At 40.0% G+C, this 15,492-nt stretch overlaps 1 protein-coding gene across 2 annotated transcripts; it reads right to left on the minus strand.

Annotated features, from left to right (window-relative positions):
• Window positions 1–2,209: 2,209 nt before the first annotated feature.
• Window positions 2,210–5,184, minus strand: LOC100304272 (Vesicle-associated protein 2-1). 2 transcript variants are annotated; one of them, XM_008679224.4, is made up of 10 exons: window positions 5,083–5,184; window positions 4,749–5,009; window positions 4,590–4,653; window positions 4,418–4,488; window positions 4,182–4,263; window positions 3,957–4,072; window positions 3,717–3,857; window positions 3,583–3,609; window positions 2,837–2,911; window positions 2,210–2,756 (listed from the first exon to the last, which is right to left on the minus strand). In XM_008679224.4, the coding sequence occupies exons 2-10, from the start codon at window positions 4,902–4,904 to the stop codon at window positions 2,619–2,621; spliced, it is 870 nt and encodes a 289-aa protein (XP_008677446.1). In that variant the 5' UTR covers window positions 4,905–5,009; window positions 5,083–5,184; the 3' UTR covers window positions 2,210–2,618. The 2 variants fall into 2 exon arrangements, with proteins under 2 accessions (XP_008677446.1, NP_001159187.2); NM_001165715.2 differs by lacking the exon at window positions 5,083–5,184 and having other exon boundaries at window positions 2,281–2,756; window positions 4,749–4,930.
• Between the last annotated feature and the right edge of the window lie 10,308 nt (window positions 5,185–15,492).

Genomic DNA, 15,492 nt, shown 5'->3' on the forward strand with positions numbered 1-15,492 from the left:
GACAGGAAAAGCTAGATGAGAAAACCACTATATGACAAAATAAAAATAAATTTGTTCATAAAACATATATCTCTCTCGTAGTTTATGAAACTACGAGAGAGATGTATAGAATTTGTGCATATTGTTAGAACCATCATGTGAGATGAACAAATGACCAAACAACCAAAATAAACTTTATAGATCTTGAGAAGTTATAGAAGTTTGTAGTTGACAACTTTTTCATTTGAAGTCGTATTGTCAACGAAAACTACTTTTGAATTTTAAAAAATTTAAAATTGAATTTTGAAAACGACCTCCAAAGAAAAAACCACCAACATGAAAGTTGTAGGTATTGAAGAGTTATGAAACTCTGTAGTTGACAATGTTTTGGTTTGAAATCATCTTGTCATGCAAAACTATGTTTGAATTTTGAATTTTGAATTTTTCAAACTACCTCGGATGTAAAACCCACCAAAATAAAAGTTGTAGGTATTAAAATGTCATGAAACTTTGTAATTGACAACGTTTTGATTTGAAATCATCTTATCATTGAAACATTTGTGTGAAGTTTTCAAATTTAAAATTCGAATTTTGTAAACGGCCTCGGATGTAGAAACTATTAAAATAGAACTTGCAGATCTCAAAAAGTTATGCAACTTTATAGTTGGTCACATTTTCAAATGAATTTATTTAGTGCCTTAAATAATCAAATTACTATCGGTTTGTTATAGTACATGAGGAATGAAAACGTAATATAGACATAATTGGTGTAGTAGTGTAGTGGTATAGGAGAGTATGCGCGCGAGAGAGGTTGCGAGTTTAAATCTCACCATTCACAAAACATGTAAATTGATTCAAAATAATAGTGAAAAATGATAGGGCGATGGGTAAGATAATAGGTAGGGTTGGAGAGTTGAGAGTTATTCCTACAATTTAAAAAATATTTTGTTGTTTTTTTAATGTTTTTTGATTCTTAATTTATCAAGTCCTTTTTTTGCCGAGTGCTTTTCGACACTCGGCAATCCGAAAAAAGTACTCGGCAAAGAACCCTTTTGCCGATAAAATATTTGTCGAGTGTTCTTTGCCGAATGTAAACACTCGCCAAAAAACACGATTTCGGTAGTGAGAAGGACCATATAGATAATTTTACTATAAGATTTTAGATCTCTCCTTTGTTCTAGAGGGAGATTAATAGCTTATTTAATAGTAATTTTGGAGGAACTCCACCGAGAGGCTGAACCGCATATAAAATTTCCTTTGCGTCACTCATTACATTATTGTATTTTTCCCACGCTTCATACAAATGTTCTAATCTTGTTTTTTTTTAAAAAAAAATCCGTAGGATTAAAGAAGTGAAGATATGCTATTCCTACAATTCTTGGTTCCTGTTTTAGATTCTTGAGTTCCAGATTGACTCTTTTATACTGCTGTTGCAATTTCTGACGTTGTAAAGAGCATGTGAGGACGACTGTTGTTCCAAAAGAGAATTGATTTGAATTGTTTTGCTGAAGCTACTCAATTGCTGCTCTGAAAGAGAATTAACCGCATATGCTATATTGCTACTTCTTTTTTTGCAAGTTACCTCGACCTTGGACTCGACTGCATCAGCTTCAGCTCCAGGGTGCCTGGGAAGTAGTACAAACAAACTACGAGTAGCAGAATCGATCGTGAAAACAGAAGGCTACCTAGCCAATTGTTGAGCACCGTGGCACTGGGCACGGCCCGCGGACAGTCCGCGATTAGATCAGTCGGATTAACTCCTATCTCCGTGCATGTTTACCTCTCTAAATTTGTGTAAGTTGTTGGAGGACGCCTAATAAGGGGGTCAGACCAACTCTTGAACTCTATATATATTTGAAGGGGTATGACCGATTGAAACAACAACAATCAAAATAAAACACTTGGCAAAGAGCTTATTCGCCAAGTGTTTTTTGTGTGGCACTCGGCAAAAAACTTTTTTGCCGAGTGACCGAAAAAAAAAACATTTGGCAAAATATTTGACACTCGACAAAGAGCCAAATTTCGGCAAAAATCTTGAAACAAAAGATCAGGTTCCTGCAAACACAATGGAACTCTTATGAAACGGACTGATCCATAGGAATTTTATAGGAATTGTACGAATAGGTCAAACCTCATGAAAATTTCCTTTGTCGCTATCTCTCATCGATTCCTATATTTGGTTCAATCTTATAATGTCGTGTGTTTTCTCCATCCATACGATTCAAAGATGTTTCGACATTCTTTTCCTACATCATGTGTTTCTCCAAAGGGCTTCTCTTTGTTCCAAAGAGGCTGCTAATACAGTAGACATGATCAACGCTCTTTCTTGATACTCCTGGACTAGTTCCTCACTACCCAAATCGCTGAATGGATACAGCTTCCGTCCTGATATACTTACTATACAGAAAGAATAAGAAAACGAGGGGCAAATACAAATGGAGGATGAACCAAGCACGGGTGGAAAGATCAAAGATCTGCAACCCGTTATCATCGTTTCATATAACTACGGTGCAAACAACAAAAGAATGAAAATGGAGACTAGACAAAAGTTTCATCTTCTTCTTTTGCCGAGCGAGCTTTCTCCCCATGTCGGTCTGAACAATTAATGCTTCCATAGGCTGCAACCTTTTTCTCGCATCTTATGCATCAACCGGCGGCGAAGAGAAGATGAGGCTCATCAGGAGCCCCACCAGGACACCTATTAGCCCAGCAAACGCAGCAAACGTCAAGGAGAAACCTGCGTCACCTTTGCGGCTCCTACGCCTCCGAAGCACATCCTGAAACAGTAGATGTTCATAAAAAAGAAGATGAGCCCAAGTACAAACGTCAATACGATCCGAGTAAAATCTGGGAATACCAATTCACGTTGCATTTGCTGGTTTTGCTGAAGCATGTTATCTCTTTCTTCCTTCACCCGCTGAATTGTCTGGATCTGAGTAAAACAGAAGGGGACAGCTTACTGAGAAAAAAAATGACCCAAGTTGTCCCAAAGGATGTTTGCTCATTCATGCAGTCATCTATGAGTTTCCAGTTACAAACTTGGAACATGTCGATCAGGTTGAAGGGAGCTAGCTACTCTGGTTGAAATGGACAGTAGGAAGGGGGAAAAAAAATCCAAATTCTGGCCCCAGAGTACAATTAACAAGTGCGCAAGGAAAATGCTCATGGGATTCTGGGCATTCCTCCCTCCCTCAGTTATGACCTCCCAATTATAGGCACCTTTCCCCATAATCAAATCTATAATCTTTCAACTGTCAAATCATGTTGCTTCAACATCTTCCTATTTCTGACTTGCACTTCACAAATTTATATAATCATTGCCGCCATGGCATTATCCCAATGTAATGTAATTTTAATAATCCAACGTGAAAGGAGCAGCAGGTCTCTCACTGCGCAATCAATGTGTGAAGAAACAAATCGTCCATGTGCCACACGATGTTACAGAATCATGATGCAAGGCTTCAAGCATACAGTATTCAAGTTAGCAAAACCATTCGTTCTATGAATTCGTCAGAGCAAAGTCTTATAACATCACTTGTTTTCGGTCCATCAAGTCCCAAAGTAAAAAATGATTAGAATTGTTGCGATGACAGAGCGTATTACCTCTTCGATGCTTGCATTCTTCAGCATCTGAAAAGTACGACCAAAGATACGACCGACAGTAAGAGTTTGAGCCGAAAATTTATAAGCGAATCACAGGTTCCGTACATATCAGAACAGAACAGCCATAGTCTCACCATCAGATCGTCAGACGCTGCTTTGAAGCTCCGGCTTCCTAAAGACGATACGCTAGAGTCATCTGAACCTCCACCACTAGGTAACGTGTAAACAACCCTGAGCTTCATTTCCTCGATTACCTTGTCGGTTTCCTTGTTGAACTGCACACATGAGCATATGGCTGTGGACATCAGTTCTGTTCACTACAGTGATATTGTAACGCCTAAACCTTGCAAATCTGTTCTGCATTTCTCGCTCACCGTATCAGGGGGGATCTCATCCATGTCGGTGCTGGCAGCCACCTTGGTGCTCTGAATCAAGAACTTGTCCTTGCATTGCATATCTGGTGGGTACTCTTTCTGTGCCTGCAGCGTAACTGTACCCCCAGATAGGAAGGCGTGGAGACGCACAAACACTTACACATCGAAAACCAAACGGAGGATCCTAAACAAAAAACCATGGAGAGGAGAAGCAGGTGTTTTTACTCGTTATTGTGCAAGAATCCCATGGCTGGACGATGCTCGCGTTCGGCCGGACAAAATACTTCCTCGGTGATGTCGTTTTGACCTGAAAGTGAATCGGGCAAATTTCACCAACCAGACCTAGTTTAGTTTTTCTTCTCCCCTCAGACACCAAGCCACCTGGCTTGGTTTCCAGCAAGCAAAAAACGCGGAAATTCTGAGGCGAACATCACGCGAATGCGATAGCCGAAGCTACGGACCTTGAATGCGACGTGGTGCTCGCTGTTGTTCACCACCTTGAGATTGCAATAGCACGGCTTCTCCAGCTCAACTGCGCGCAAGGATTAGACGCGGGGAGATGCCAACGGAAGTGAGGTTTGACCAATCACAACACAATTGGAACGAAAATATCAAGAAATCCGCAGAACTTACACAGGAAGGTGAGCTCATCGGGGTACACCGAGATCAGCGTTCCGCTACCTCCCATTGCAGCCGCCTGATCAAAGAAACATAGAAAGAAGCCAGAAGATGAACATACTGAGGGAAGATATTACTTTGTGTATGTTTGTTTGTTTGGAACGGATTCCGAACCTTTCCTTCCAAGAACTGAGAGGAAGCAAAATAGAAAAAAAAACTAACAAAAAGGCAGCGATTTGGAGGAGAAGTCGGGAGGGGAGGAAGCCAGAGGCCGAGGAGGAAAGAGAGTGGCTTTGCAGTTTGCCTTGCTTTTCTTGGCTCCAGCGACATTGACGGGGCAACACTCACTTATGGCACTGTGGCAGCTCCTTTCTGAGGTTTTATTTATCCAGTAAAGTGCAATCCCGTCCTTAAACTTATTGCAGGTGTGAGGATCTATCAATTAATAAAGGATATCATTAGGATCTCACTCTCAGTTACGTCCGAAATGGGTCTGAACAGCGATTACCCGCGTCGCGCTGGCATGTGCTGTCGCTTTGTTTAGGCCTTTAGGGGAATTGAAACCGCGCTCCATGTACTTCTTCCTTCCTCTCTCGCCTTCCAAGAGCCCGTCGCCGTTGTTGGGGCCGCGCGCGGATGCTACCCCGGATTGCAACGGGTGGATGCCTATCATCCTTGCGTGGTGTAACGTCGGCGCCGAATGGCCGTGCAGATGTGCGCTGGTTTCTACTGAAGGAAAATAGACGGCGGTGATCTCATCCAAAGACCAGAAGTCTTCAGAAGATTAGCAGTTACCTATTCCCTTTAATCCTAATTAGCAATAATGTAAACGCATAAAGTAAACGTGCTTTTTGACCGAACAGACGTGCGGGTGTGAAGCTGTCCGTTCACTTTGTATATATTTGTTTATGTTAATGGAATACAAACATCAGAGATTCATTCTCATGCGATACTTTCTAAACACGTTATCAGCACACGTCTCTAACTGTCGAGAGAGGCCACCGTCTACATCAAGAAACCAGAGAAGGACTCGCCGTGAACCACCGCCGTCGACATCAGGGAAGGAGAAAAGCCAGTCAGAAATCCGGCGAGAAAGACAGAGAAGGAAAAATGCAAGGAATAAAGGAATTTGAGGAACTTGCTATCGATGGTAGCAATTATCTTGCATGGGCATCAGATATCAAAATTGGTTTTGCATCTAGAGGGATTTTACATACCATTAATGCACCTAACACAAACAATCCAAATATAACTGATATTGCGAAGTACACTGCATTACTCTTGTTAAGGACTTCCATCCATAAAGATCTCAAGAAAGAATATCTTTTGAAAGAAAATCCTCAAAACCTATGGGTCGCACAACAAGAACGTTATGAACAGCAAAAGGAAATTATATGTCCTGAAGCACAACATGAGTGGAATCACCTACGCCTACAAGATTTTAAATCTATAACTGATTATAATCATACAGTTCATAACATATGCACAAGGTTAAAATTTTGTGAAAAAGAACCAACGGATGCAGAAAAAATACAGAAAACTTTATCTACTATGCACCCGTCAAGTAGGGTATTGTGTAATCAATATCGTAAAGAGAACCACCAAGTTTACTCTCAGCTTATTCACTCGCTAATTCAAGCCGAAAAGAATGATGAATTGCTAATGAACACTACACGACGGTTGATCTTTAGTGACCCTTATTAGGTACCAACTGTTGGTTGCTAAAGGTTAGGGACCGAGGGTCAGTCGCTAAATCCTTTTGTAGCAACGGTCGGTTGGTCGCTAAAAGTCTAGAAATTTAATAACTTATGGTTGGTCGCTATAGATGTTGTTGGGGACTAGTGGTGGGTCGCTATAGAGCAAGGATCACTATCACATCTTATAGCCTCAACATATCTGTAGATGTTAGTGACTAAAAATTAATTAAAACAAGTAAACATGATTTTTAGCGACCATGATTGATTCTTTTAAGTGTTTGTTATGTATTTGCATTTGGAATAATTTTTTTATTGTGCATGATTGATTTTTGGTTATTGAATAACATTTCTTCTTAAATAAAAATCCTAGTAAATAAAAAAATATAATAATTATTAGCCCAAAAATTAATATTTTATTTATAAATAATTTTGGTTTAATTACTATGAATTTTAGGGTTATTTAAAAATGTATTCCAAATTTAGAAAAGGAAATAAAAAAAGAAAAAAACAAAACCTAACCAAATCGACCCATTAAGACCCAGCCACACTCTCCTAACCCTAACCGACCGCCACCTAAACCTAGCGCGCGCCACTCTTTCTGGCAGCCGCCGCCAAGAAGCCTCCACTCCTTCTCCCTCTTCTCTCATCCCCTTGCTCTTCTCTGGCCGCCGCCACTTGCGTGTGCAGGCAGGCAGGCGGCTGGCCTCCGTCCGCGCATCCTCTTCTGGCCAGGAGCTCCCCCACGCTGCCGCTGCTCTCTCCACGTCCTTTGTTCCTTCCCCTCCCCGATCTCCCCCAATCCGAGCAGACCGGCAGAGCCGGGGGGCGCGATGGCGCTGCGACGGGCGCTCCTCAGATCGGCAGAGACCTCTTTCGAACGCAAGGTCCGACCCCCTCCTCCCCCCCCTCTTCTCTGTATCCTTGACATTTTGTTCGGTTGGATTCAGTAGCCGGGAGATTCGGAATCCCGCGCGCGAGTTGGGCTTGGTCAGCTGGCGTCGTAGCCGCACTCTGGGAGGCCTGTGGGTTCGAGCCGCGGAGGGTAGGGGTAGGGGCGGGTTTCAGTTGTTGGCCTGTTGCTGTATTTCGCGTGGTGATGGAATTTAATCTCTTCCGGCACGACGGCATGTTAGATTGCCAATGTTTGGAAATGGGTGAAAAACTGAGACAGGGGCAGGGTTTCGAGGGGAGATGCGCTTGGAGTGCAATAGTGCACCCCTCCACTCTTTCTGCATGATTAATATATACCTGTTGTAAGAGTTGTTTCCACTGGAACATGCGAGGTTCAATTGTGAACTGAGAGTCTGAACCTGAACATGCTATTCTTGTGGACAACATCATTGAAGAAAATTTATACTAATACTACTCTTGATCCAAAATCCAAACGAGGGACAAACTTTGTTCTTCTAGCTATGCTTATGTCATGTGGGTGCATTCCATTGTTAATTGCTACTTTTTTGATTCGGTAAACGTGGTCAGTTATTCAGTAATAGGGAACAAAAGGGACTTCGTATAGTTTGTTTTGGTGTGTAGACCTTTCGGAATATAGGTGTTGATGGCTTTTTAGGTGAATTTGAACATGGTGTTTCTGCATCCTTGGATAGGCCACTGGGTTTTTGCAGCAAATAACTTTCACCATCTTAAATACTCCATCTATTTTATTCTTGGTATTTCATTCATAACTCTGGGCTATGTCTCAAATAGTCATGTAGCAGATAATGAAGGTTTCCTCTTATCACTCTTATGTGACTAGTAGGATAATCTGAATTGCTTACTTGCTACTGGCTGAGCAGAGTTTTGTATTTGTGGACTAGATTTTAAATATTGTTGAATTGGTTGTGAGGCCTTTGTTGTTAGTTTGTCATCTGGCAGACTGATATGAAATCTTTAAGTTTATGGATTTTACTGTTTTCTCCTGATTCATGTACAATCCTTATCTTCGTGTCATTCAGTAATTTTTCTGCTACAGCCAGATCTTGTAGAAAACTGTAAAAAAATTGGTTGTGATGTCCTAGTTCTTATCTAGTCACTATCTCTTCATTTTCCTTTTTTTTCTTTATCAATTTACTCTGTGCTACTTGATATATTGGAGGCAACATAGTCCATATAAATTCATTGCCATATGTTGTTCATGGTATTTGAATCCTATCGATGAAAATTGAAATGTCAGTACCGCTTTACTCACATGGGAATGAATCTTTCCACCTTTTGCTTCTGAATTTCTGATAGTCACTGCAGTAAACTAACTATGAATATATCAATTTATGAATAGTGTAAAAAGCACTTTTTTCTAATAATATGTTATTTCCTAGACTACTATGATTCGTTGGCATGCCCCCTCACTTTTAACTTTCTTTCAGGCTGCAATTGAGTACATTCATTCTTTATCAAGGGCACAACCTGCTCGTTCTCTCAATGGTGTTGGCCTTTGTCCTACTAGTAGATCACTTAGCACCTAGGCCGCCACTACGTCAAGCACACCATAGTTGAAAGCACACCCCACGTCAAGCACCCAGGACGCCACTATGTCAAGCAAAACAGAAGACGAGAAGAACTGATGTAGCCATGTTCATGCTTCCACTGTTGAAATGCATATTCAGCACGCTTGCTCAGCTCCTATCTGCTGTTTCAATGTTGATTTAAAAGAAGAGCTGGTAGTTGTGGGCTTTTGAACAATAGCTGGAGTGATATGAAACATTAGTGATGTGGTTGTGGGATGTCGTTGTGGTGCTTTTATGACTGATCATCTCTAGAGCTTTTGTGAATGATCTAGCTAGCTATCTGTAAATGATCTAGTTGTGAATGATATTATAATTGTGATGCTTTTGTGAATATATAATTGTGGTGCTTTTGTGTTTATGTGATGGATCTATGATTGTGGTATACTGATTAACTGTGTATGTCTTTATGATTTGTGTATACAAATCTATGATTTGTGGTGCTTAATTAAATGTATATTTTTATTAATAACAACTGTAAAAAGGACGACTTTCTGTTGGTTGCTAAATGTATAGTATGACGACTTACGGTTGGTTGCTAAATCGATGGTACAACAATCCACGGTTGGTCGCTAAATATACAATATTAGCAACAGACGGTCGGTCGCTAAAAAGATATCGGTCGCTAAAGCCTTTAGCGACGGCACTTACAGCGACCATCCTTATGGATCGCTAAAGGTTTTTAGCGACCAACCGTAGGTCGCTGAAGGTCATTTTAGCAACCAACCGTAGGTCGCTGTAAGTGAACCGTCGTGTAGTGGAAGAACCATCATTTACGTCCTGTTGGTGCTGCACCTCTACCCGAGGTTCACCATGCACAGAATAAAGCTATGAGTAAAAGGAAATTTAATGGACCTCCACTTGAAAATCCAAAAATTCCTCCTAATCGGCGTGGTCGAAATTTCAAAAAGAACCTTAGGCACAAAGAAAACATGAGGGCTCGTGGAAATGAAAAAATTGTGAATGATAAACCACGTCTCTGTCACAAATGTGGTTGCAACACACATTTCACAGCCACTTGTACTCCCAGGCATTTGGTCGACCTTTATTTAAAGTCAATCCGAGATGGCAACAAAAGATGAAGATATGAAGCCCACTTCAATCAAGCTACTGAGAAAGATAAGGAGATTGGTTGTTCCAACAACAAGGCATCCGCTCAGCAGATGGACAACATGATGATTGAATACAACTCGGGCGACATATGTGGAGATCTAGTTTAGATATCTACTTCTAGAATTTGATACCCAAATCATTTAAGTGTTGTAATATAATTCATAGTTAAAAGTCATATTATATAGAGTTTGCTTAGGATTTGAAGATAGTTATTACAATAAGAGTTGTACCATTGATAGTACAAAAACTCATATATACCATAATATTATTATTATAATATTGACATCAGATACCATATGTATGTATAAATAAATATTTAATAAAATAAAGAATTAATCACCTAATTCTTGTTATTAATATAGATGTCTACCGGAAACGGTTCATTGGAGGATGAATTGTGCCTTGTGGATAGCTGTACCACAAACTCTATATTAACTGAGATAAACTATTTCCAGACTTTAAAGAAAAGGGAAGGAAATGTTTTAACAGTTGCAGGAAGAGATGCATTGATAGTTGGTTCTAGCAGAGCCATTATCACTCTCCCAATGGGTACTCAAATTGTGATCGAGAATGCTTTATTATATCCCGATTCAACTCGTACCTTATTAAGTTATAGAGATATTCGTAAGAATGGGATTCATGTGGAAACATATGAAGAAAATAAAGAAGAACATCTACTTCTTACCAAACCTACTGAATATGGCAAACAGATATGTGAAAAAATTCCAACTCTAGAATCCGGATTATATTATACATACATCAAGCCCATTGATAATGTTGCATACAAGATAATTTTTCAGAATGTCGATGCATTTCAAATTTGGCATGATCGACTAGGGCACCTAGGTATCGGGATGATGAGAAAAATCATCACCAATTCTATTGGTCATGATTTGACTGAAGCAAAATTTTCCAAATCTTCAGATTATATATGCACTGCATGTGCTACAGGGAAATTGATTTTAAGACCTTCACCTCTTAAAATTCGAGCAGAACCACTTAGATTTCTTGAAAGAATTCAAGGCGATATTTGTGGCCCAATTGAGCCATCTTCTGGACTGTTTAGATATTTTATGGTTTTAATCGATGCATTTATAATATGGTCACATGTGTGTTTACTGTCTACCAGAAACCATGCTTTTGCTAAAATAATGTCACAAATTATAAAACTAAAGGCACATTATCCTGAACATCGGATCCAATCGATCCGAATGGACAATGCTGCTGAATTCTCCTCCCAAGCCTTTAATGATTATTGTATGGCTTTAGGAATTCAGGTTCAGCACTCAGTCCCATATGTCCACACTCAAAATGGTTTGGCTGAATCTTTAATCAAAAGAATAAAGCTCGTTGCACGTCCATTACTAATAAATTGCTCTTTGCCTACGTCATGTTGGGGTCATGCAGTTTTACACTCTGCCGACCTACTACAACTAAGACTAACTGCATATCATGACTCCTCTCCCTTGGAGTTAGTACGAGGGGACCCTCCTAGGATTTCCCATTTGCGTAAATTCGGGTGTGCCATTTATATACCGATATCACCACCACAGCGTACCTCTATGGGCCCCCACAGAAAGTTAGAGATTTATGTGGGTTACCAATCTCCGTCAATAATAAAGTATTTAGAACCCCTAACAGGTGATCTATTTACGGCCTGGTTCGCTGATTGTATTTTTAATGAGGAACATTTCCCGGCATTAGGGGGAGATTTCAAGTACCAGAAAGGAGAATGTCGAGAAATTGATTGGGATGCGAAGAGTATCTCCTCCTCAGATCCTCGTACTAAGAAAATGAACTCCAAGTTCAGAAAATTATTGGTTTGCAAAATATTGCAAATAACCTGCCGAATGCATTCACTAATTACAAAGGTGTAATAAAGTCTTTCATTCCTGCTAGGAACGCGCCTGAAAGAGTGGAGGTACCAAACAAAACCGCTCAAAATCCTACTAATAAATGGGGGAGAAGTAAGCAATCAATAAGGATTCACTTCCTTTAAAGAAAAGAAAGACGGTAAATGCACATAAACAACAAGTTGATGAAACACAATGTGGAATTGATACACAACCCTCTTCGAATGCGCACATAGTCGAAGAAGTAATATCGGAAAACCCGAGGACCATGGATACGGGAAATCCTGATGTGTCCTTAAGGGTAGATGAACTTGCTACCAAGTATATTGAAACTGGCGAAACCTTTGACCGCAAGGCTACGGTAGTCGACTCTTATTTCTCTGAACAAGTTGCTGACGTCCTTAATGATCTAGATCCTAAATCCATGGTAGAGTGTAGAAAACGCTCAGACTGAAATCAGTGGAAAGAAGCTATTGAAAAAGAGATTGCCTCGCTTTATAAAAGAGAAGTATTCTCGGAAGTGATGTTAACGCCTAAAGGCACCTTCCCAGTAGGATACAAATGGGTTTTCGTTCGTAAGCGAAACGAAAACAACGAAGTGGTGAGATATAAAGCAAGGTTAGTAGCACAAGGCTTTACGCAAAGCCCGGCATTGATTATAATGAAACATACTCTCCAGTAATGAGTGGCATAACATTTCGATACTTAATTTCACTGGCAGTACAAAATCGTCTATCTTTGCAGTTGATGGACGTAGTAACCGCATATTTATATGGGTCACTGGATTCGGAAATTTATATGAAGGTTCCAGATGGAATAAATATACCGAATCCATCGGCAAATCGTAACATGTATTGTGTAAAGTTGAAAAAGTCACTATATGGCTTAAGACAATCAGGGCGAATGTGGTACAATCGCTTAAGTGAATTCCTTTCTATTAAAGGATACACTAATAATGATGATTGTCCATGTGTGTTCATTAATAAGTCCTCCACTGGATTTTGTATCATTTCAGTATATGTTGATGACCTCAATATTATTGGAAGCGAAAAAGATATAAATGAAGCATGTCATCATTTAAAGACGGAATTTGAAATGAAGGATTTGGGTCAAACTAAATTTTGTTTAGGTATTCAACTTGAATATTTACCTTCAGGAATTTTTATATATCAATCGGCATATATCCAGAAAGTATTAGAGAAATTCAATATGGATAAAGCATATCCAGTCAAAACTCCTATGGTTGTAAGATGTCTTGATATGAATAAAAATCCTTTTCGACCAAAGGATGAAGGAGAAGAAATTTTGGGATCTGAGTTTCCATATCTCAGTGCTATTGGAGCACTCATGCATCTTGCAAATAATTCCTGGTCGGACATTGCATTTGCAGTGAATGTACTTGCGAGATATAGTGCAGCTCCTACAAAACGCCATTGGACTGGAATTAAGAATATTTTTAGATATCTTAATGGCACGAGAGATCTTGGTGTTTTCTATAGTAGAAGTCAAGACCCTACTTTAATTGGATATACTGATGCTGGCTATTTATCTGATCCCCATAATGCCAGATCTCAAACCGGTTTTGTATTTTTACAGGGTGGAACCGCTATCTCTTGGAAATCATCCAAACAAACTTTGGTAGCTACCTCCACTAATCATTTTGAAATTATTGCATTATATGAAGCCTCTAAGGAGTGTACTTGGCTTCGCAGAATGATAAACCACATAACGCAGTCATGTGGCATTGGTTCAATTAACTCACCGACCATTATATATGAAGATAATGCTGCCTGTGTTGTTCAGATGGAAACTGGTTATATAAAAAGTAATATTACAAAACATATTGCTCCAAAATTGTTTTATCCTCATGAGTTACAAAAGAATGGGGAAATAAACATTTTGCAAACTAAGTCACGTGATAATCTTGGTGACTTATTTACAAAGTCATTACCATATTCCACATTTTCAAAGTATGTTAAAGGGATAGGTATGAAACGACTTAGAGATTTGTAGGAATCAGGGGGAGTATCACTCTCCACAATATAACCTAGTTGACATTATATTATACTCTTTTCTTTTTATGTATTTTTTCCTCAAAGAGGTTTTACCATATAAGTTTTTAATGAGGTAATATCAACAGAGGAAATGTGTCTTATTATCTATTTTTCCCATAGGGTTTTTGTAAGATAATAATACACTAAATAGGATAGATATAGAATAGTTTTGTATTCCTAGATGATGTAATAGGATAGATTCGATCAAGGGGGAGTGTTGAAGGAAAATAGACGGTGGTGATCTCATCCAGAGATAAGAAGTCTCCAGAAGATCCAGAGATAACAAGAAGTCTCCAGAAGATTAGCAGTTACCCATTCCCTTTAATCCTAATTAGCAATAATGTAAACGTGCTTTTCGACCGAACGGACGTGCGGGCGTGAAGCCGTCCGTTCACTTTGTATATATTTGTTTATGTTAATGGAATACAAACATCAGAGATTCATTCCCATGCGATACTTTCTAAACAGTTTCTACGCCTAGACTCACTGGAGAAAGACAACATCTGCGCGGCGTGCTTTATATCCCGAAGGGTTTGAATGAAATTTATTCGGTTTCGCATTAGTTTTTTTTGAGTTGGGAATAATTTCATTATTTTAGCCGCCGCATAACAACATACATGTAGCTGTCCACAAACAGATAATGTCTTACATCTTACCATAAAACAAAACCAAACACATACACATAGGTAACCACATGAACTTATTACAAGCAAATGCGACTACTGAAGTTCCCGCCATTGTTTGCAAAAATTTGCATCATTGTCACCTCTAGTTGGCGACACACCAACCTAACTTGTGATGTGGCGTCTTCCTTTAGTAGCAGCACTCATTGCCTCATCTAATAAGTTCATCTGGAGATTATCTGTATAGGTGTGGCTACTAGAACATTGTTAAAAATCATATCATTTCGACATAGCCAAATCGCCCAGCATATGGTGCAAGCTCCAAACAAAATTTCGTTATTAGTTTAGCCAACCTTCCATGGTTTGGAGTGAGTTATTTGTCATTATAATACTCAGAACATGCTGCTTTGCCAGATTGGTACCCCGGATGCAAAACACGCTAGATTGATACTTGGAAGACATATTTCTCTTTTGAGTTGCTCGTGTTTAGGGCTTGTTCGCTTTGGAGTGGATTGAGGGGATTAGAGGGGATTAAATCCCCTCCTATACAAATTTATGTAGAAGAGGATTTAATCCCCTCCAATCCCCCTCAATCCACTCTAAAGCGAACAAGCCCTTAGGACTTGTTCGGTTATTTTCAAACCATATGGATTGGAGGGGATTGATATGGATTGGAGGGGATTTTGACTTACTAGGGATTCAAACCCGCTCAATCCCCCTCAATCCATATGGATTGGGGTAGAAACGAACAAGCCCTTAGGGCTTGTTCGGTTCTACCCCAATCCATATGGATTGAGGGGGATTGAGGGGGTTTTAATCCCTGGTAAGTCAAAATCCCTCCCAATCCATATCAATTCTCTTCAATCCATATGGATTGAAAATAACCGAACAAGCCCTTAAGGGGCACGCTCTTCCTATTTTGCCCCGTGCTCTCTCCGGTTCCAACTTTCTCCAGTCAACCAGACACCAGCGCCACCCCCGCCCCCAGCCACCACCGGCCCGGCCTGGCTGCCATCGTCCCCAGAGCCGGCCCCGCCGCTCTGGAGCATCGGAGCATCCCGTGCCCCTGTCGTCCATGTC

This window comes from Zea mays, chromosome 4 (genome assembly GCF_902167145.1).
Source record: "Zea mays cultivar B73 chromosome 4, Zm-B73-REFERENCE-NAM-5.0, whole genome shotgun sequence".
In the NCBI taxonomy this organism is placed as follows: Eukaryota; Viridiplantae; Streptophyta; class Magnoliopsida; order Poales; family Poaceae; genus Zea; species Zea mays.